The 23,242-nt window shown below is 43.2% G+C and overlaps 3 protein-coding genes across 3 annotated transcripts; all 3 read left to right on the top strand.

Moving 5' to 3' along the window:
* The first annotated feature begins 4 nt into the window (after positions 1–4).
* On the top strand, positions 5–7,037 carry LOC6549905. Its single transcript, XM_001977345.3, has 3 exons — positions 5–198; positions 6,399–6,516; positions 6,585–7,037. The coding sequence occupies exons 1-3, from the start codon at positions 157–159 to the stop codon at positions 6,800–6,802; spliced, it is 378 nt and encodes a 125-aa protein (XP_001977381.2). The 5' UTR covers positions 5–156; the 3' UTR covers positions 6,803–7,037.
* Positions 7,038–8,077: 1,040 nt separating this feature from the next.
* On the top strand, positions 8,078–8,756 carry LOC6549906 (acylphosphatase-1). Its single transcript, XM_001977346.3, has one exon. The coding sequence runs from the start codon at positions 8,327–8,329 to the stop codon at positions 8,636–8,638; it is 312 nt and encodes a 103-aa protein (XP_001977382.1). The 5' UTR covers positions 8,078–8,326; the 3' UTR covers positions 8,639–8,756.
* Positions 8,757–10,374: 1,618 nt separating this feature from the next.
* Positions 10,375–23,199, top strand: LOC6549907 (mediator of RNA polymerase II transcription subunit 15). The gene is made up of 8 exons (XM_001977347.3): positions 10,375–10,429; positions 10,666–10,814; positions 19,922–20,582; positions 20,690–21,011; positions 21,202–21,334; positions 21,398–21,539; positions 21,642–21,959; positions 22,016–23,199. Exons 3-8 carry the CDS (start codon positions 19,941–19,943, stop codon positions 22,823–22,825), a joined length of 2,367 nt encoding a protein of 788 aa, XP_001977383.1. The 5' UTR covers positions 10,375–10,429; positions 10,666–10,814; positions 19,922–19,940; the 3' UTR covers positions 22,826–23,199.
* Positions 23,200–23,242: the final 43 nt, after the last annotated feature.

Below are 23,242 nucleotides of genomic sequence, written 5' to 3'. Positions count from 1 at the left end.
CGCTGAAGCTTTGAAAGCGAGTGGCGGTACAGCAGTTGGCCAGTTCACTTGCGTACGCCGTGGAATCAACACGCACAAGGAAATCCAGCGCATCAACCGACTTGATCCAGTCCGATCCCATAAAAGCCAACGAAAGCGAAATCTCAACTGAGCGCCATGGAGTTCAACAATCGTCTGCTGCTGAAAATCATCGAGCTGGTGAGTAATAGCATTTAAACTGCTCCTTAATCGCTGGAGGCTGCCTAATTTCTGTACAACACAGTTTCGGCTAGTTGACTATGATAAACCCAAGCAATTAAATGGCTCAATTCGACGTTTGAAAGTTGCAACTGCTATTTAAGTAATATAAATGTAATTTTGTATTACCATTATATACGCCTTAAATTGCTACGCCATCAAAGTGATAGATAAACGTAATTGAAATAGTTTTTGTATATATTATATTTATTTTAATCTAAGCTCTTAACTAATAATCTCAAGGGTCTACATGTTCACTACAAAATCCCGCACTTCGCTTTTGATTTGTAAAACACATTTTAGGGCTAGAGATACACATTCCTTTAGCCAACCGCCAAGCGCCTGAATATGGTTATTAAAGTCAAATTGAATTTGTGGCAGCTGCGGATTGGAGTTGAAAATGACGAGACTGTATAGAATGTTTGTCTTTGTGCTTTGTGAGCGTCTGCTTTCCTCCATCCCCAAATTTCCATCCATTTCCTGTTGCGTCTCTAGAGTTTCTTTTCTGGTTGTTTGTTATTTTGTGCCCGCTCTTGTGGAAGAAGAACAACCGGTTTTTTTGGACCACAACAAAGCACTATGACTTCACTGTTTCTGTTATTTTTTCCACAGTCGTTTCATCGTTTTTCATGTTCTTTTTTTGTTTTTGGGTGCGTAGGTCTGGTATTAATGCGTGCTCTTGGCTCAATGATGTCATGACCTCTCCACCTCCCAAATTTAATTTATTTTCGGGGTTCCCAGCGGCATATTATGTGCCGCAAAAGTGAACAAAGGCCCAACTTAGATCATTCTTTTCAATAGAATTTCGTTTTGTCAAGTGCGTTTCCTTTTCACCACGGGTAATTGCCGAATAAATTATTCAAGTGAACTTGCATGTCGAAACTGGCTTTATATCATTTTTAAGGGACATGTATCCATATGCGGGGCAATTGTCCATTTGTTGTATTTGTGCCTTGATAAAGCGCATATATTCCTGGTTTTATTTTTGATCCCAACACATCAACACATATGACATCATTTGTGCGATTCTGTGAGCTTAAAAGAGAGCAAATCTGTAGATAGAGCTGGAATGACTAATATATACAATTGTATGTATGTATGTATATGGGGCAACACAGATTCGCAGCTTGAAATACCTGGAATTTCATATCAATTTGGAGCTTCACGACAAATGGGGGAGTATATAGGAAAGATATGAGGCAATTTACCATAATTAGTTGTTTCCAAAAGACTGAATTGCTGCATGATACTTATCTTTTTTACCCACTGAATGTTTCTTCTATTATATTTTTTTGTAATTATTGAGTGATGTGGGGAAAGTTCTGTATATTATTTAATGACAACGACAGCATAGCAAAGAATATATTGTGCAGCCTTATCTCCGAAACCAGATGAGTGCAGATGCAAGATTGTTTATTTATAAACATTTACATACAAGTATTTGCTTGCTGAAACATTTGGCTCAACTCTGGCTTGCTTATTCCACAAAATTCCATTAAAAATGGGTGTTTTTGATAGCCATTTTGGAATTGAATTGCGTTGCTTTCCATCGTTATGAACTAAAGATTAACCTAATCTTATTACCATACTTTCCTTTATATGTATTCATTATACGTTTATATAAAGTCACTTATCACCAAGGAACCGCCCCGTTTCCCCAATTTCTCTCAATGGGATAGGTGCTTTCGGCACGCAGTATTCTGTACATGATCAGCATTGAGCAATGTGCGAGTTATTGAGTGATCTTATAGCACGGATCCCGGCAAATGAGTCAACTGCCAGTTATTCCGTTGATTGCATCACTGCCATGCGACCCACTTGCCGGGCACTCAACATACGGTGTGTATTATAACGCGGATCATGTCCGTTCCGACCGACCCATCCGATCTGGGTAGGCCACACCCCATCTCCGTGGGGCAGGCGAGCAATCACGTTCGACAAATGCACTCAGCAGTCAAAACCACTACACCGAGAACAATTTGAGTGGAATAGATAAAGTGAAAATTGTCAGAAATCACAAGGAAATCGTAACATTTCCATTCAATTAGGTTCTGTGGGAATGGACAATTAGCTGTCAGTGAGTAGAATACTAAAATGATCCAGTTACACAGGAATTGAGGCGCTTCAGCTGAGTTTTTTACAAATGACCAATGAGAAAATAACTGGGCTCATTTGAAATTCGGTTGTAGGGCGAGTTTTCAAATTCAAATAACATCCGGTCCAAGGAGAGGGCAGTTTTCCACGGTGCAGCCAGACACAGCAGCTACCACGATGACATCATCGTGATCATGGCCAAAAAATAGCTGAGAAATCTGGCACGCATTACGCATACGCCATGTGCGCCATCGCCGAAAGGTCGGCTGTTGCATTGAGTAAACAGTGAAATGCCCGCGGAATGGTTAATTGGGCTCTAGCTGTTCCTTGATTATCTGGCCAAGCAATGCTATTTTCTGCGCTATTATATTATTAGGTGTTTTTTTGCGATTTTTTTCTTTTGTTAGTTCTTTGTTGGGGGAGTGAACATCAAGGGGCATCAATAGTAGGCACTGCTCAAATATTTGTCTCCCAGCTGTGAGTGCGAATGAGCTGGCAGGTAAATAGATTGGCCGGACGATAAGAATAACCGAGCCATTGTTTGCCCTCCACAAATTTCTCCAGCAACTTGCTCGTAAATATTTTTACGGCCTAATAAATGCCTTGGCTGCAAATCATGGAGGCGCATTTGTGTTTATTTTATTGTTCGTTCTATCCACCGTTTTCTCGAAAATTTATTTAATTGATTTGTGCGTTCTGAGGCGCCTGCACCCCCACACTCCCCAAAAAAGTCAATGGCATGTCAGGTGGCCGTATAATGAATGGGCCATACTAACAATATCTGTTGAAAATAAAATTGATCTACCACAATGGGTATTTGTGGCTCATTTCTGTCAAAGTGTGACTATTTTTTAGGTACGTTCTGGGGGGCGTGGCTCTCGGGGTTTTTCCCCGGCATTTGCAACCAACTACGAAATGAAACGGTGTGAATTTAATGTGTAAATAATATCTGGCATCCAGAAGTAAGCAAGTCTTAGTCATTCGACAGCACATTTCATAGTTTCGTAGACGTTTGAAGTTTGGCCCAAAGCTTTTCAGTGCTGTGGGAAAATTTATTTAAGGCTACAAATGAAGTTTTAAAATTGTATAGATAGAATTTCCAGTTTCAAAGTTTGCTGCTTTATAAATTCAAAGACTTTTCCGACAGATTCAATCAATAATTTACCAGCAGGGCTTCCAATTAATAATTTAGCTTTATGAATTGCCAAAAACCTAAAACAGTCTATTGATCAATTACGCCTAAATAGTTTGGGCAGCATTTTCCCAATGCTAATGGCATACCAAATATGCCACTCCCCAAATGAATGTGTCGTTAACGCGATTCAACCCACCGAATTTTGCCATTATTTTGGTGTTTATGTCGTTTTTGGGCCTACTTCCCCTTCGCCGATTCTTGGCCGTGACAATTAAACAACAAAGAAGCCGCACACAAACACTAAAACTGAATATATGTATAGATAGACATTTGGTCGGAAAAAATGGCAAATGACAACAGCAATCGGTAATTATTGACACAGGAAGCGGCCCCCACGGAAATATATACATGCAGATATGTATGTATGCAATCTGCAAATTCATAAACAAATTATTTTCGATGGGGCAACGATATGGATATGGATGTGAATATGCCAGTTGTTTACTTTAGTTTGGCCATTCAGGAACCCTAATGACCTAACGACCTTATACTGGCCCTACTGCATTACAATGTCCACAGGGCTGGGCCCTGCATCCTTCAGAACCCAATTAGCAGCGGGCTCCCGCCTAATTGATTGATTGCCCACGGGTGTGTCACACTTAGCGGTAGCCCACTGTCCCCCTGTCCCACTGTATTGGCACTCGATGGCCCGCCAATTTATCGCCATAAAACCCCATATCTGTCGCTGTCACTTTGTCGCCTGGCAATATCGGAATAATTTTCATATTTGATAAGTAAATGGATGGGTGGGTTCGAATTCTAATTCCGCGACTTTTCCCGCCGCTCTCCATGGTGATAAATGTGGAGTGGGTGGCTTCTGGTGGCTCATAATGTGACAGGCACCTTAAATTGTGCATTTTATTTACGATTTCGATGGGGAAAGTGCTTGTTGCCTCGAATCTTAGCAGAGCAAACGAACTATATTTTAAAACTATGCTTACCATTTTTGTCTGGTCCGTTTTAGGTTATTTCAGTTTGAAACCATTTTTATTTGAACTTCTATAGGCTTTTGTGGGCTTAATTATAATTGAATTCAAGTTATTTGCCTTGTCAAATTTGATGCAAGAATTGCTGCACTTTTGTGGCGGAACATCCGCTGTTTTCACCAGACACACAAACAGTAACAAGCACCCAAAGTCCAAAAGCATATGGCCAGCAATTGAAGCCATTAAGCACACGACGTGGTCAAAATTATCAGGCCGCCCTTTCCGACGGCTTTTGGTGTTAGCCCAAAAGTGATTAATTTTGTTTGATAGGATAGAGGCAAAATTGAAGAGTGTTCGCTAAGTAGCTATGACTTTCAGGGGAATGTTTTCTGATCCTGGCATTGGCATAACTACAGAGTTTCGTTTTTATACCATATACTTAAACTCTCTGAAAGATACTGACCTTCTATCCGAACCATTCTATTGACTCCTCCTAATTTGTCTGTGTGTCCGTTCTATCTGTTCGTGAGTTTGTCCGCGAGTTTGTCCTCGAGTTTGTCCGTAAGTTTGTCCGCGAGTTTGTCCGCGAGTTTGTCCGTCTGTGAGCTTGTCCATCCCAAGGTTTTAAGCACCGAGTCCTTAACTCGCAGGTCTTCATCATGACGAGCATTATCTTGATCGAGAGCGTTTCGGAACTGGCCTTCATCCGGCAAGCGATGCTGGTCCATGGCACTTTAGTCGGTTATCTAATCACCTGCTCTGTGATAGCAACAGGTAAATCCCTGGAACTACCCAGTCTAGCGTCTGTCTAAGAGGTGGATATGTTTTCAGGTCATTTGGGTGGCATAGTCGTGGACAAGCGCCTCGATATTATCTTCTCGATCGGTGGCTTCATCCTTTTTGGGGCCACAGGCACCATTATCCTAGCCCAATGGCTGGCACACTGCAAGTCGCAGGAGGAGTGGGAAATGCTGCTGGTCTCCGGCATTTTGAGTCTCGCCAATGGCGCCATCTTCGTGGGCGACATTTTCGTTGTGCTGGCTTCCTAATATAAGTATTTGAACTAATAAAATGATTACTTCAAATGCTCAAACCCGTTTTTCTTTCATGATTATTTTTAGCCAAGTTATGATTAAAATGGCCATACAAAATTTTTGATTTTTTGCCAAAATCGGCTTTTCCGAATTTTGGTCATAAAATAATCAGTTTTTTGGCCACAACTTTAAAAATAATTGTCTGAACATGAAATGGTATACCTCGATGCGCTCGTAATAAAATTTCCAATCAAACTGTGTTTAAAAATGGGAACTCAATTTTTTTGCCATTTTTTGCAAATTTTGATGATGTTACCCCTTACAAAAAATACAAAAATTGACCCAAAAATTAATTTCCCAAAATCCGTCAAAAAGTGATAGGGATCGTTAGTATTGGTAATTAGCTGCTCAAAACAGTTATTCTTTCATGTTTATGATCATTTTTAGCCGAGTTATGATTAAAATGCCCACCAAAAATATTTGAATTTTTGCCAAAATCCGTTTTTGCTCATTTTGGTCATAAAATAATCAGTTTTTTGGCCACAACTTTAAAAATAATTGTCTGAACATGGAATGGTATACCTCGTTGCGCTCGTAATAAAATTTCCAATCGAACCGTGTTTAAAAATGGGAATGCTAATTTTTTGCCATTTTTTTCAAATTTTGATGATGTTACCCCTTACAAAAAATTCAAAAATGTACCCAAAAATGAATTTCCCAAAATCTTTCAAAAAGTGATAGGGATCGTTAGCATTGGTAATTAGCGGTTCAAAACGCCCAATTTGTAGGCTATGTGACCATTTCCATTCAAGTTATAACGAATGAGCCTTAAGAAAGTGTGGAACTTACGTATTGTTTCCCATTACGAAAAGCCCTGCTAATGATAGCGTATGCTCTTTCCGCATCTTCCAGGCCATCGCCATCGCCTGCATTGTGCTGTACGAGACGGTAGGAAACCTGTCCCTCCATCCGGTGATTGTGGCCGGCACCGTTGGTGGCTACACGGTCATCTGCGGCGTTCTGTTGGTTGGTGAGTAGTAGCTAGCCTAGCTTTTGATATGCGGCAGTGTCCTTACGAGCATCCCGATTCCTTTGCAGGCCATGTGGTCAACTCGCTGGTGGAGAAGCGTCTGAACGCCCTGTTCTCGCTGATCGGTTGCCTGCTGTTCGTGGCCTCCGGAGCTCTGGTGATCGATGAGTGGCATGGTGGGCTCCTGAACACCGACAGGAAGCGCCAGGCCATCGGAGCCGGTTCCCTGATGATCATCAATGCGGCCGTCTTCCTTCTGGACACCCTCTGCATCTGCCGGACGTAAAGATTCCGTTCCGTCGTATATGTACTCCATATATATATTTTTTTTTGCAAATCGAATAACTCGTCTTGATAACCATAAAGAAACAAGAATCTATTGTAAATGTTAACGTACCAATTTTTTTTAACTGTGTGTACAACCGTTTTATATGTATTTATACGTGTCTTAAGCTAATCTCAGATATGCGCACGCCGATTATTTACAGGAGTCCATTAAATATATACACATACACAACATATATGTACATTCCAGCTATCTGTGGTTATAATATGCTAAACTCACAACATCTGCCCATGTCTTACATCACCATAATTGCCCCCCAAAGTCCCCGCGAGCCATCACTGCCATTCCGCTCCCGGGATAATGGGCCATAATTGCCAGAGGGCTAAGTTTCTGGGAAAACAAAAAAACTGAAAAACTCACGGCCCTGACGTCACGTGCCAGCAAATGTTGCAAGATCCAATGGTCTGCGATTCAAATCGCATTCAAATCCCAAATCCCGACTACGACCCTTCCCAAAAACGTGGTCAACCTTTCCATTGATAGCCCATGGTTTCAACTCCTGGGCATCAGGGATTAGCTTTTCTATTAACTAGGTAAACCCTCCGTATTTGAGTTTCCACCTTAAATATTTAACCTTTGCTTAGAGGGATAATTGTATGTCGCTTGCATGTTTTTTTTTAATATTTTTGGTTTATTTTTATATTAGCTGCAAGTTTTGAAATACTTGTAATAGCTTTTGTAAGATTGACAATATTTAAGAAGTCCATTTCAAGGAACTTTTCGATAGGCTTAAAAAATATTATAAATTGTTACATTTTGCCCGTATTAATGGGCAGTGCTGCGTATCTGTTGTACTTATTGCAGAGTATTGCCCTATTCGTTGCTTTTGCCTGAGGCTTGCCTACGTTCTGCTGCTGTGTTGTTGTCGTGCCACAAGCTTATTATAATTAAGCAATTTAAATAATTTCTAATTATTTCTTATCATCCGCATGACAACTCTGTGAAAAAATGTATGTGTGCAGTCGGCAGGAGGTGCCCGTTTTAGCGGAAGAGTCGAGGAAAAATAAAGTCGAGATAGATCGCTTTTGAGCCGGGCCAGCAAAAAGATGCAAAGCAGAGATACGAAGACGCTGAGATACAAAGATACAAAGATTCCGATGCACATACAAACCGCCAAAGACTTGAAACCGCCTTGTGATTTATATATTTACTTTTGCTTATACTTTGTATGTTTTTCTCTCTCCCCTTTTTGTTTTTACGTTATTTATCTATTTTTTTCCCTAACTAATAATTTGTGCTAAGTTTACAAGAGGCTTTTTTTCGTTTTGCTGGGAATGTAACCTGCTGCGGCTGATTTCTTGTGGCGATTATGGTACACGATAATTGGAGGCAATTACGACCGGATCCGGAGGTTCAAAGTCAGGGTCACAAGTGCTGAGACTTTGCCATCAGGCCAATCGAGTGTTGTGTGGCCTTCCAAATTTCCAAATTTCCAAATTTTTTCGGCACGTAAATCTACTTGGGATGGCCGGCCAAAAGGAGGAGATCCTGGGCTGCGACTTTGAGGTACGTGGCAAGGTGCCCAAGGAGGCCTTCGAGCTGTTTGCATTGGCCCAGGCCAAGACCCTGGGACTCCGGGGTTTCATCACCCAGGTGTCGGAGGAGAAGTTCAAGGGTCGTCTGGAGGGCGAGGGCAAGGTGATCGATGCCTTCAAGAAGCTCATCCTGGCCGCCTCCGAGTACTTGCAGGCCATCAAGGAGTTCATCATCAAGAACCTGAAAGTCATCCAGGAATACACCTACAAGACCTTCGAAATCAAGACGGACAAGAAGTGACCAAAGTGGCTAAAATTCTGGCAACATAAACCAATAAAGTCAAATATATTTCCTACACTTTCGCAATTGCTTGCAATATATACTTTGGATTAAAATGACTACCTAAACATGTGCTCTATACGATTGTTTCATATATCTAGGTGTTACCGAATAAAACTGCATAACTATAACCACAAATTGAAAACACTTGTCCAAATTGGTTGATATAAAACAAAGAATGTACATTTTCCAGAGTTCAAAGTAGATTTGCAAGAGGCAATTACTCAAAGAGAAGAACGCTGAACTTTTGATGGGCTCATTATAAATTGAATGATTGTTGCGATGCCTGATCTATGCAATTCTCCAAATGACCCATGGATTCTACTTACTACACCGCCGGTTCTAGCTCCGATTCCGATCGTGACGAATGAGCTAATGATGTCCGTGGTCCGTGGTCCGTGGTCGGTGGGAGGGGATAACCTTGTGGCCATCGCCGCCGATCGGATATCAAATCGAATCGCATGCCTCGGATGCATATAATCCAGCGATGTTCCCGGCTGCTTGGCATGCAAATCGGAGATCCGATCGACACGATGAAGGTGTACCACTGGCCAACACCGAACACACAGCCACGGATGGTTATTTATGCGTTCGCGGATACGACTGCCGGCTCACCGGGTTCCAGACCTCTCAGCCAGATAGCACTTGGTAGCAGGCAAATGAGAAGTAGGTGGTGTGTTGGCTTAGACCCTTAAAGCTAGGTTTTGAAGAAATCGGCTGAGCCGATCAAAGCGCTATTTTGTAAGCTAGTGTCTTGTATCTGCAGTGATATATGGACAGCTACACTATCTTGGCTCAAGCAACGTTACAATTTTATGGGTCAATTTGCGGATGGCCATTACTAGAATGTGTGTGTGTGTGTGCAACAGGTAGCCAAGTATGTCTTACACGGAGAAAATTGGCCGTACAAAAATCCATGGTAAAAATACTTCAGCTAAGTGGGAGTTCCAAAAAAACATTGGAAAAACTAACAAATTATTATAATTATCATAAGTACTATTGCATTTTAAAGAAAAGTATACCAATCCAATTTTCGCGCCGTGTATCTATGAATGTGTGGAGAGAACCTATATGCGAAAAGCCACAAAATTGCGGGAAATTAGCCTAGGCGGCGACTTCGTCTTGGACTACTGCGGTTGCCTCGAACATCTATGTATGCACATATATGTACATATGTATGAATCCCAAGTCTGAATCCGAATCTGAATCCAAAATCAGAATTAGCCGCTTAATTGCAGCGCTGTGGCAACACCGGCAAACCGGAAAGAATGGCGACAATGATTGCCAATCGGATTCGCAAGCAATCAGTGCAGACTGTACTTCACGAAAAAGGAGCATAATCAGCATACTTACTTCATTTGGAAAGTAAAAGATGAAATCTTTCACCTACATATTGTGCACATAATCTTGTGAGCTTTTGCAAATAAACCAAATGCAAGTGATTCAACTCTTAGCCAAAAAGATAATGAAGGAATTAAACGCAAGCTACAGTTTTCAGTTTCCAAGTAAATGTTGCATATAAATAAGGAATTAACAGGAAGGAGTGTTAGACTTTGAGTACCACGAATATTCCTCTTTTTGAGGCTTAAAAAAAGCTAAGCTCTCATCTCTGATCGCCGGCGTCATCGGCGCACCGCAGCCGCAGTCGCAGTCGCAGTCGCAGTCGCCGTCCGCTGGCTGGAACTCTGGCGCTTTTGCCGCTCAGTTTGCTTTGAGCGCTGGAACGCGAAAGTCGTCGACGGAGGGCCAACGGTGCGGATGAAAGTTTCGAGGCGAACTGGGAAGATTTTTGAAAAGCGCAGGCGTGCAACGGTTTTTGGGTTTTTTTTTTGGGCTTCGTGGCGCGCTGGGTGAATGGCGACAGCCTTTTTTTTCGAGTGTGGTGGCTGAGTGGAAATCAAAACGCATTTCGTGCATAATTTGTGGAATTTTACACGTTGTAAAATCAATTTGATTGTGCAAACTCCCCGTTTCCCGTTGGCTTTCAGCGGCAGCAACTGAAATATAATGCAGCCACATTAGGCGGGCAAGCAATAAGCAAATATCCTAAAAACCAAAAAAATTACAAATAAAACACACACACGCACATTTGAAAAGTCAACAGCAATTACAAGACACTTACAAACCGGAGGAAGAGGTGAGCAAATATTTTCATCCATTTGTTGTTCTTTCGTTGGCTTAAAACTGTTGCTTGATTTTCCGTTTATTGTGTTTCGCTGATTTTTTTTCGGCATTGCAACTCAAGTCGAACTCGACTTGCGTGCACAGAAAACAAAAGTATAAATTTTTGTAAATGAAATTGCAGCAGAATACTGTAACAAATGAAACGTATTGCAACTAAAAACGAGCCGAAATCTATAAGTTTGACCTGCCTAGCTAGAAGTACCTGTTCTTTTCTCCCAGTGTGCCTATCCCAGCTGGCTCACACACACACACGCACACCAGGGCGCACAACCTCTTTAAAGTTGTCGCTGTTGTTGTCCTCATTTATCTGGACTCAAAGAGCTGAAGTTCGGAGTCGCGGACTCAAAAACTCTGAGCCGTCTTCGATTATTGAGCCGTTTGACTTTTTCCCAACTTCCAGCGAACCTGTTGGCCCCACAGGCAAAAAACAAAAACCCACAGAAAATACACATCTATACGAAACTGGCGAAAAAAGTGTATATATAAATGTATCCATAAAGTGAAAAAATAAAAATAAATAAATAACGATGAAAAAGATGCTCTGGTCAGCCTCTAGAAATATGCGAGTATCTTTGAGCTCTTTTCACTTCTCGATTTTGCGCCTCATACACTTTTACACTCGCATTGGGAGTACGGACTCGTAAAGCCCATAAAGTGCCGCATATATACTTGACCTATCCGAACTGCGGGTTCTGCCAGCGGGGAAGGGAGGGGGTAATGGGTAATGGATAATGGATAATGGTCGGCAATCTGGGCGAGTTGCTTTCTGGGTTGGGCAGTTGCACTTGGCCTTAAATCGCTTATTTACCCTAGAAAACCTCTAAGTCGTTCAGACGGAATTGAGCGTTTAATGGTGAAATGTCAAGTGTGGAAAAAAATAAATAAAGTGGTTCCAATAAATATCTGTGTGACTAGAGAACAATCTTTGCGGAGTTACATATTTTGGATAAACTAGGCTAGGCACTAAGCCAAATAACCAAATATTTTGAGTGTAATTTCGCGCATAAAGACCCGGTTTTGTTCACCGTGCATTCTGCTTTAGGTTGAGAGCAATTTTCGTTTGGATTTGGCCCCTCCTCGAGGCCCCTTCAAAATGATTATTATTACTCTGCCGCATCATTATCGCCGCGCTTGAAATCTAATTTCTGCCTCGGCCACAATTTGCCACACGATTTAGTTTTGTTTTATTTCATTTTCTTTGTTGCGAACCCCAAAGGAATTGAAAGTGCGCGCGCATGCGCAATTAAGGCCAAGTGCGCGGAAAAAAATATATATGTGTATATAAATTCACGAAAAAACTCCACCGTCAACTGGCAGGAAAAAAGTAAAAACAAAACAAAAAAAGCAAATAACATAAAAACAGCGGATTGTCGGCGACGGAGGCTGAAGGCTAGAGAGCAGAAATTCACTTTTTAGTTTCGTGAAAATACAAAAAACTAAGCGTGCAGAACACAGAAGAGAGTTCCTCCCCCCGACAACAAAAAAAAGGAAAAAAAGAAGCCAGTTGGTGAAAATCCAGCGCATACAGGTTATAAAGATTTATGATCACTTTTGATACCGTCCGCCGTCCACTCGGCCTTCCAATGTAGGTGAAGCTCAAGTGAAAGAAGATAACGTGGCTTAGTGGAGCTGGAGCTGCTCGGAGTGACTGGGCCACAAATGTGGCCATAACGCCTTATAGCCAGCTATGCCCACTTAGATCCAGGTCATCGTTGACGGCGGGCCAACTGAAGAAGGGGCTCAACATGTATGATAATTAATAAGAAGAATGGTAAATCATTTTAAAATGGAACCATTTAATTACATTTAGGTAAGCCCACGTTTAATTTAACAGGATAACCAGTACTTGCACTGATAATTTCTTGCAAATAATTAAAGCCTCAATCAGCACTTCAGATTATTGACAATGATTGATGGGCCAAATTGCTCGAGGAATGGGGTCAAAACTATTGGTTTAGCAACATATTGGTTACATTCATTTATATGTTTTCTATTTATTTCTGTTATTGAGTATGCGTAATTATATGTCATAAATATATGTCATAAAGTGTAGATAAATGAACCTAGCCTTTTCGATTGAAATATTTCAAGCCCTCGGTATAATAATCTAATACTCATAAAGGTTACTCTCCTGTTATTTTATTACCTGTACAATCTGCTTTTTACGCCCATGTACATATAGTTATCTCTCCTGATTCATTCGCCTTAATCGTGTTGCAATCATTATGCATTCAAACAAATAGTTTTCACTTTGCAAGCATTGTAATATATATATATAAGCAAGCATTAATAGCTCATTAATGATTTCTTAACTGACAGTTAAGGCGAATGGACATCATTTTATATTCAATCTGGACTTGTTCCATCTAAAACTCAAACAATTTGTTGCAAATTTTCAAACAATTCATACAAATTCACTGAGTTAACAGGGAATTTTTGCTTAACTCATTATATTATATTTAACTAGTACTCACATTTGTGTGCTTCCCAACACTGTGAATCCTAATCTTATACTCACTGCACATCCATAAAGTTCACCTTATCGCATTGCATTTAATTACTCACTTCGCCACAGAGTTTCTCACCATTCATTTGCTGCATTTATTCATGGTTTTACATTTCCCCCTTCAAAAATATATTATAAACTTTTTCTGCCAAGCATCTTGAAGGCGAGAAAGGCAACAAAAATAAAATCAACAATTACCAAGGCAGATAACTCATTAATAACGTGCATGGCAAAAAGGTATTTTTAATTTTGCTGCCGAGCATTTTTTGTTACGGTTAATGTTGGAATAACTATTCATGAGACTTAAACGGGTTACTGCTGCTCCGCTCGTTGCTTTCTACACCAACAAGTGAGCAAAACAATACAAAAATATCACAAATACACCCACAGCTGGAAGTCCAAATACAAATACGAATACGAATCCAAATCCAAGACCATCCATCCAAGCATCCATCCATCCATCGATCCATAACTTTGGGTCTTTCGAGTGGATTTTTGAATGGTCGTGAATGCGGGCTGCCAAATATCGAGAAGTAACAAAAAGTAACTCGAAGAATGGTTATTTGGAGCTCTTTCGCTATATATAGCAAGCAGTCGGCTTTGTAGGCCCAATTGACCTTAAATTATTGCCCTGGCGTTGGCGTAATGTTTCAAAATTCTCGCATAATACATATATTTAAGGCGAATACTTGGGCCCAGCATGTTTATTTGGCTTTTGACCACATTTGGCCACTGGCCAATGAAAACATGCAAATCGGGTTTTTATGATACATTGTGCTGTTGCTTTTTCCTTTTTTTTTGGTTTTTTCGGTCAATTAACCTGCGATATCCGGCCAGAAAGCAACCCGGGCAATTACAAATGCAGAGCAGCTCCAGCTCCAAGTCCACAAGTCCAAGTGGTCGTCATGCCACATGCCACATGCCACTTGCCACATGCCGCATGCGAGCTTTCACTGATCCAGCCAAGCACAACTGGGCAGTTTGGATCGGACTGTGATCCTAGATCCGAGATCGCACAATATAAATCCAAAAAGAAGAAAAAACGTGGGCGAACTTTCCCACGTCCAAAGATTGCCGAGCACAAATGCACAGTGCGAAAAAGGGGGGGACATACGAGTATCAAGAGCTATGTAAGCTACTGCATATGTTTGTAAGTCCTCTACATATCAAATGCCATGGGTAAAATACTAATATAAAAATGCCTAACAAGTTTAACCAAGTGAAAATGTCAGCACTTAACGACTTTCTTAAAAATCAAGAAATAATTCAAGTTGCTGGAAATGAAATGTTTCTTTCATGCAGTATGTATTTGAAACTATCCAATGTTTTTTCCTGCCCCACAAAGCATCGTCACGCTTCGCTGTGTTGATTTGGCAAAAAAACAGCAAGTACACAAAATGCCCAGGCAGATACACTAATTTCACAAATATCAATTGATGTGTGGCGGCGTTACTTCAGCATGTTGCTCCCGGGTGCGAATCAGCAGCATTTGAAACATCACAAGCATCACAAACATCACAAACTTCAAAAACATGAGCATCAGCAGAAAAAATGGCCCTGGGGCGCAAATCTCATGGCGAATCGCATGGGAATGGAACCTGAGACCCGAAAAGGGTGGAATGACTGGTCCCCAGGCTCCAGAACCTCGCCAAAATGTTCTCAGCTCAGCTCAATCTCGACTGCACCTTTCACTTGGAGCGGAAATACACGCAGAGAAACCTTGCCTGCTTAGGTGGAAGTAAAGAACATCGAACATCAACAGCAAACATTATATTTGTCATGGCTTTGTTGTTGCTAGAAGTTTTGTAGCTAAAACTCTGAAGAAGGATATGTAAATTATAATTTGTAAAATTTTGAATAATAAGCATAACTTTTTTTCTGTGTGCACGTATTTGATGGGATTTTCTACGGGGGATTGGCAACAAGAACCGAGTGTTTAGGCTTCATAAATGGCGGGGGTGTGGCAAGCAAAAAAAAAAAAAAGTGGGGGTACAAAGCTAGAACCATGTTTTCCCACTAAAAAAGTCGACTCAACTGGGGGAAAAGAGTTGTACAATAGATAAGTGTATTTACGTGATCTGAGCTGAGTTTGCCTTTTGTCCGAAATTTCCTGCTCATAAGCACGGCTCAAGGTCATTGGGTACACTATTATTTTTATTTGTGGACCACACCCGTGACCAAGAGACAAAAGCTTTTTATTGGAAATGCCGCTTTGGTTTGAGGATTTTTCAATTCGATTTCGAATTCGATTTGGGCGGTGTTATCTCCCCCATCCAGTTTGCGTGTAACATAACCCCCCGTCATCTGAACAATCCAGATACTAAATATATATCGTAATCGAAATGCATCGCTGCCTGACCTTTTGCAATAATCGAAAGTGAACGATGCGATGCCGAAAGAAAACCAAAATTTCCCAATCGAAAAAGACTTCAAAATCGAAATGTGAGGGGCGGAGAAAAAAAAAAAACCTGAAATGCATATCGGTCTCACTTGGATTGCGTCTAAATGAAAAACTTTATAATAATAGCCGTTTGGAAAAAAGATGATGAAGAAAAGAAAAGTTAAGTTAGGCTTTCGTCACGCTTATACAATTTGTTGTTTATTTATTTTCGGTTTTCGGTTTTCAGCTTCAGTTTTCAGTTTTCAGTTTTCCGTTTTCGGCATCGTCTTTCTGTTGCGACTGCGCAATGTATTAAAAACCCTAGGTCCCCAAGTGCAGCTCCTTCCATCAACTTCGAATCCGCATCCAGCTTCGATTGCAATTATCTCGCTCGCTGTTGTCTAAATGAATTCAATTAAAAATTCACAATCGACAATAAATAACCGTCGAATCGGCGGCATTTTCGCTATGCTCCGACTGAATACTCATACTTCGGCGGACTTTGAGATACTCGAGCGAATGCAAAAAGCCAGCAAAGTGGCTGCAAAAAAATTGCCAAGCGAAAAGTAAACAAAAACACAGCTCAAATCGCATGGCACAGTGGGCCGGGAACAGCCGAAAAGTGGTGCAGATGATTCATGAGTTATTCACTTGGTTCTATCCACCCTACCACTTTGCCAATGATTCCCGGTAATGTTTTAAACATTTAAATTGCTTTAAAGTAGATAGCATAGCTGAGTGCCGATAAGATTCTTAGCTGGTATTCAGGTAAATGAAATTCTGTTGCCTTCCAGAAAGACTTTCCATCTGAAGTTGTGCAATGACCCAAAAACTGATCACTTGGGGAACTTGGTAAACAGTATCGATTGTAATGCCGCCCGGCGACACTATTTTAGCCACTCGAAACGCTATCTTATCGCCGAGTGCATTCAACTTGGCTTACATCGGCCACTGTACTGTATGTATGCATATGTGTGTGTGTGTGTATAAACAAATATATATTTGAACCGAAGGTAGTTAGCACTCGGTATGCATAAAACTGCGAACTGGCGTGGGAAAAAGCATTGGCTAATCTCTGACTCCACCAGCCGGCCAAGTTTGACCAGTTGGTTGGCGGTTTTGGTTTTGGTTATGGATTACGGTTTTGGGGTCCGATTTGGGGAATGGCTTTGGGATGGCGACTTCCCCCTTGCAACGCACATTACTCATACGCCGCATGGCCATTCGCAGCAAGGGTCAAGATACTGGACTTTCGGGCGGAGGAGAATATCGACAGCGAATCGATATGCGGATCTGTTATTATGATCCGGCCCGACTTCTAAAGACTTTCATTCATAGAAACTTTCAAAAAAGCATGAAAAGACAATAAAACAAAAATAACACAAAAACACGAAATAACTTCCAAGTGACCATCAAGAACTGGCCGCGAAAACGGGTTTCTTCTGGCTTTCGGCTTTCGGCTATCGGCTTTTGGGTTTTGGCCATAATTTTTTCGTATTTCTCCGCACCCTGGCAGAATACAATTTTGTTTTTTGCAGATACATTTCGCAGGCAATCTAACAGTTGGCTGCTAATGTGATTTGTGAATGTTTCGACGTGTATTTCGCAAGGCAAAGTAAATAAATTACATTGGCAGTTTAACGACGTCGTCTTGCCGTTGGAAATTGTCGCCGATTGGCGGCTTTTGTTTGAGTCTAAGATTTCCAGCCCGGTTGCAGCAGGGCCCAAAGCCCCCCGCCCCCCGCCCTCCCTAAATTGCCGGCCATTTAACAAGCCAATAGATACAAAGCCTATCCACACAATGGTCACACAAGATACAGCGAAACAATGGCACGCAAGCTACAGCTACGGGCAGAATAATAGCACTTATGGTGGAATCCATTAACAGTATACATATATGTACAACTTTTTCCCATGAAATTGCTAGAATCAGTAAACTCATCGTAGAACCAGAACAAATAATTAATAATTAATTTGAATTTAAAAACAAAAATATTGAAATCTATGAGAGACTTACTATTGGAATGACTTTGGCTGCACTGCGGATACGTGGTCATATTCGATACAGATACATGCACAGGCACAGGCACAGATACAGATACGCAACCTGCTGCCGATGAGCTTCAATGGTTCGCGATCGCTTGATTGACAGTTAGCTAACCGTTTCGACTTAATACAAGTGTTTAACAGTTAGTCGGCGTGGAAATGTAGTGAGAGATACTTGCCGCCAAGGAAATGCTATCATATATATGTATGTATGTCTGTGAGTACTTACTGGCGTTCCATGGGAAACCGATGTCGGTGGGTTGCTATTGTACAAACATCACTTATCTGCCGATAACTGGAGCAATGGAACCTGTTCCTACACTGATAAAACAACAACTGGCAATGGCAACAGTCTGAGATTCCGGGAAGCAGGAAACTAGTAATGACCGCGGGAAGTTTAATGGATCCATTGAGGTCTTCTGATTCTAGTTCTGGGATTCATTAAAAGGAGTTATTCGTGGAAATGAAATCTTGTATCTAAATTGGATTATTGTTTTTGGAAAATATATCGTTCTCTTTGTCAGGTTAAATAGCCATTAAAATAGCTGCTGACTTGTAACCTTACTTGTTACTCACTTTAAGCAAATTGCAGGTGTTTGCAAAACATTTGAGGCATTTCGAAATGCGCAAACCTTTAACCCTCACCCAAAAAAGTGTAAACTAAGTTGGTTGCAAATCACTCCATGTCCCAAGAAGGCGCACTTCAAAATAGCAGTCAAAGTTTGCGAAAATCCCCTGCCATAAATAAGGAGCGGAACCTCTGCCCTTTTGAGAAAAAGGGGACACATTTTGTTGACCTTAACCTTAGCCCCAATCTCTTGTGTTTTTGGTTGTTGTTGTGGAGGAAATCTGATAGCAGATATGTACATACATACATGTACACGAAACTGACTGGCAGGCATCTGTGGAAAATACATAAAACCAGTTGCTGCAGAACCTTACAAGTGAGTCGCGATCTTGGCCTGAACGAGTTGGCCAGTTGGACAGATGGAAATTGTTGTTAAAATATGGGTCGTGCGACAAGAAATGAGAAAGTGCCAGTGAGCCAAACGGCGGAGACCGTTAGAATCGACTTTATGAATGCAAGTCTTGGGCTTGGCCAGCACACAAATCGAAGAGCCACTAATGGCAGCTGGTTTTTTCCAGGGGGGTCTCCATCACCATCACTCCATCGCCATCTCCATCTCCATCTCCTTGGCCATCGCGGACCACCAAAAAAAGCATTCGAACCGCTAGCGAGTAGCGTGCGAAAATGGAACGAACCCAGAAAATATTGCCCCAGGGAATATGCCCGCTGCTTTCAGAAGAATCGAGAACTGAGAACCGAGAATCGAGAACGAGAACGAGAAAGAGCTAGCGAAAGATCCAAAAGAAAGAGTTCGACATTCTAGCGAAAGGCAAAAGGAAGCGGGGGAAAACTACAGCCAAACATGTTTACAGCACTTTTCAAAGCTAATTTAAAATAATGTCCACATTAAAGAGGTTGTCATTAAGGTAGGAGTTTTAGCAATAGCCTTAGAGTGTGTGAGAAGAATGAAGAGGAAGTCTGGAAGACTCCGAAAACAGTGGGATACATTAGAATCTACAACAAGGAAGTACATCTGCATTAAAAATTGTGGAAAATCTTCTTCATTTCTAAGTTCGTAAACTTGTAGTCAAAGGATTTGGCCTTTGGACAAATAAGCAGGGAACATTTCCGGAAAAAGAAGACTGACGTTTAAAGAGATAATTTTGAATATATCAAAATTAACTACATTTCTCACAGTTGGCTCTATTTGGTCAGCATCATTAGCTGCCAAATTGGACACCATTAATTTATTCACTCGCCCATTTCGCTTTTGTCTCATTAATTGGCTTGCATGTTCGAAACTGTCAATGAGGCAAGGTCACCAATCGGTTAAGGAAACGAGTGGCGATGTGAGAACCGCTCAGATCTCGAAGATAAATAGGAGAGAAAGGTCGAAAGGTGACCTAGACAAGTGGTAGAAGAGGAAGTGAGATCCACTGGAGTACTTAAACTCATCTAGTCTAACTGCTCCTGATAGGAACTGCACATCCACTTAGACATAGTTTAATGATGTTTTGACAAGTGGCGTAACTAACCTGTGTTCCATTTGTATTTCTTCAGTGATCTCTCCGGGATCAGGATGTCGGCCGCCACGCACATGGCAATGCCGGCTCACGCCGTCGTCCCGCCGCCCGGCACTCCGCCTGTGCTGGGGGGCAGCGGGTGCTCCAATCTCAGCCTGCCGTCGGGAAAGCGTGGCCACAAGCGCAGCGTTTCGCTGGAGAACAATGCACCGCTCGCACTGCGCAGCACTCCCAGCCTGGGCCAATCCTCGCTGGGCTCGCCGCTGCTGCAGTTTGGCCAGGCTCCGGGACAAGGCCACTCGCAGGGCTTCCACACGGGCACTTTGAAGTCGCGCCAGGAGCAGCGCAGACTCAGCCAGAAGTTCGGCAGCCACAGCAACTTGGACGACGAGGGTGTGGGCATTGGTGTGGGCATGGGCATGGGCATGGGCATGGGCCTGCAGATGCGCAGCAAGTTCCAGAATATACGACAAATGTTCGAGCTGAGTCGCAGCTGCGTGGGAGGCGGGGGCGGCGATGGCAGAGGGGGCGGGGCCGAGGAGGAGGCAATGCAATCTCTGCCAGCAACACTGCCGCAGCCACATCAGCCACAGCAGCAGCAACAGCATCAGCAGCAGCAGCAGCAGCAGAGGCGCACCACGCCCATTGCCGGCGGAAGTCGCCACCAGCAACAGCAACAAATGGGCGAGGCGGAACAGGTGAGGCTCACAGCTACACTGGAAACAAAATTCCAAATTAATTATACGTCACAAGCACTTTGACCCATTTGTGTTTCGGTTTCCAACTAATCCACTTGGCTTTCCAGACCAGCGGCAACTTTCTGCGACCCATTGCCTTCAAGCCCATTCCGTTCGAGCCGGACTACCGCATCGCCTGCCAGCAGCAGCAGCAGCATCAGCAGCAACTGCAGTTGCAGCAACAACAGCAGCAGCAGCAACAGCAGCAGTTGCAGCTGCAGCACCAACAGCAGCAACAGCAGCAGCAACAGCAGCAGCAGCAGCAGCAACATCAGGCGCTGCAGCTGTCGACGGAGGGCGGACAGGCGGGGGGCGGGGCCGAGCGGTACGGCTACGGATCGACGCCGTCACTTGCCCCACTGCCCACCGCATCGGCCCAGAAATTTGGCAGTGAGTAGCAGTTAACATTCCGCTTAATCTAGATTAGATACTCACTTGACATTGGGGCCATTTGCAAGCCATACATTATAAATTATCTACGTGAAGTTAAGTTAAGTGGACAAGATTACGCTGGAATTGAAGAGAAAAATAAATACAAATTCCTAAAGAGGGAAATTAATCAAGTGCTTTACTTTTGAAGGTACCACTGACCTACGACACCTGGCCGCTCGGCGTCGAAATCATCGCCTGCTGCAGCGCTCCAGTAACGAGGACTCCCTGACCCTGGACCTCCTGAGCACGGGCAGCCACGACAGACCCGATGGCACCAGCAGGTTGGCCATATCCGATAACCTTAAGATTCGTTTCTAATATCTGCTTTCAAACCGACTGCGCAGCAAGAGCAGCGGCACTGTGGTGGGCAGCAGCGACCTGACGCCCTCGCCCTCGGACTCTGGGATCTCGGAACTGGAGGCGGCGCTGAAGGATCGCGACTCGGAGCTCTCGTACCTGCGACAGGCCATGGAGCACAATGAGAAAGTAATTTTCCAAGTTCAAAAGGTTAAGCAGGCAGTCGCCCGCCCACTGAAGCCATGTTTTTAATACCCATTCCCCTGTTGTTTTGTGTGTACTTTCGACCAGGACAAGGAGGTGTACTGGGAGCACGAGACGCAGCGACTGCGCCTCTTCTACGAGGGTCAGCAGCGGGAGTGCCAGCTGAAGCTGCGCAAGATGGAGCAGCTACTCGGACTGCAGCAGTTCCAGCTGAAGCAGCACAAGCTGCGCCAGTCGGAGCAGGTCAACCGGCTGCAGCAGCAGCTCGACTTGGCCAGGGACTCCAGCCAGGGGCTGCAGCAGCAGGTGGACGCACTGCGTCACCAGCTGGAGGACAGCGAGTGGCGCGTCTGCGAGCGCAACGGGGAGATAGCTTTACTCAAGACACAGCTCAAGGAGGCGCATGTACGTAGTGCACATATAAGTCAGGGAAAATGTATATATTTTTTATCCGGTTGCAGCTGGAAATCAACATGAAGGATCATGCGATTGTCAGCCTGAAGCACAGCAGCAACAGGAGCAGCAGCAGCAGCAACAGCAACAGCAGCAGCAGCAGCAAGTCCTGTGACACAAACACAAGCCAAAGTCAACCAAAGCAGCAGGCGAAGGAGGAGCAGCCACAACAGCAGCCAGAACTGCAACTGCAACAGCAGCAGCAGCAGCAACTGAAGCAACAGAATCAGCCTGACCAGCAGCAGCTGCAGAAGATCATCACCCTGAAGGATCAGGTGATTGGAGCGCTGACCAGCGAGCTGGCCAAGTTGCGCAAGGAGCTCTCCGATCTGGCCATTGCCCACGAGTACGGCGAGGAGCCCTGTGGCCGATACACTCGCCTCAAGCAGCAGCTGGACAACCTGAACGAGATCTGCCAGAAGACCCGAAAGTACGCAACAGCATCCCCAACGGTAGCACCAACGGCAGCACCACCAGCAGCACAAGTAGCACCAGCCTGTGCCCATGAGCTGCCCAAGCTGGATGTGCTGGTGCAGCGATTGCAATTGGATCAGGGACAGGGTACGCAGCAAACGCTGGACACGCTCATCGAGGAGTCCACCACGTACGCGGAGGATATAGCCAAGCTGCGCCAGAAACTGGACGATTTCCGCCTGAATCTCGAGCTGGAGAAGCGTCAGTGGTGCGCCGAGAAGGACAAGGTGCTGGGTTACCAGAAGCAGCTGCAGGCCCACTATATCCACATGTACCAGAAGCTGCGCTGCCTGGACAGCGCTGGAGCAGCAGCTGGCCAGGTGGAGGCCACCAGTGGCAACTGAGAGGAGCTGGAGCTACAGGCAATGGTGCTATCGTCGCTGGGGTCATAAACTTAGGAACCAAGTGGAAAACAGTCCTTAAACTGCACTTCTTCCTTTCAACTGATCAAAATAATACTTCAAAAATATAAATGCAGCCAAAGCAGGACTGCAATGTACTTCTGCTATAAAAATCACTTCACTTAATTATCTGCTCTTAACTTTAATGGCATCATTAAAAATACAACTTTTGCTGCGACTCAAAACCAGTGAGTTGAAACATTTTCCTTCCCTCGGCGATAAATAATACACGATTTTCGATATTACTAGAGTTGATGTACACAGAACTCTGATGAATATTTATACAAGATATGCATAATGAATTTTTTGTTTTTAATATTTTACAAATATATATATATATGTATACTTTTAATTTATTAA

The sequence above is a fragment of the Drosophila erecta genome, unplaced genomic scaffold (genome assembly GCF_003286155.1).
Source record: "Drosophila erecta strain 14021-0224.00,06,07 unplaced genomic scaffold, DereRS2 tig00000152-arrow-arrow-pilon, whole genome shotgun sequence".
Lineage (NCBI taxonomy): Eukaryota > Metazoa > Arthropoda > Insecta > Diptera > Drosophilidae > Drosophila > Drosophila erecta.
Note: the sequence above shows the minus strand (reverse complement) of the source record. Positions and strands in the feature narration are given on the sequence as shown.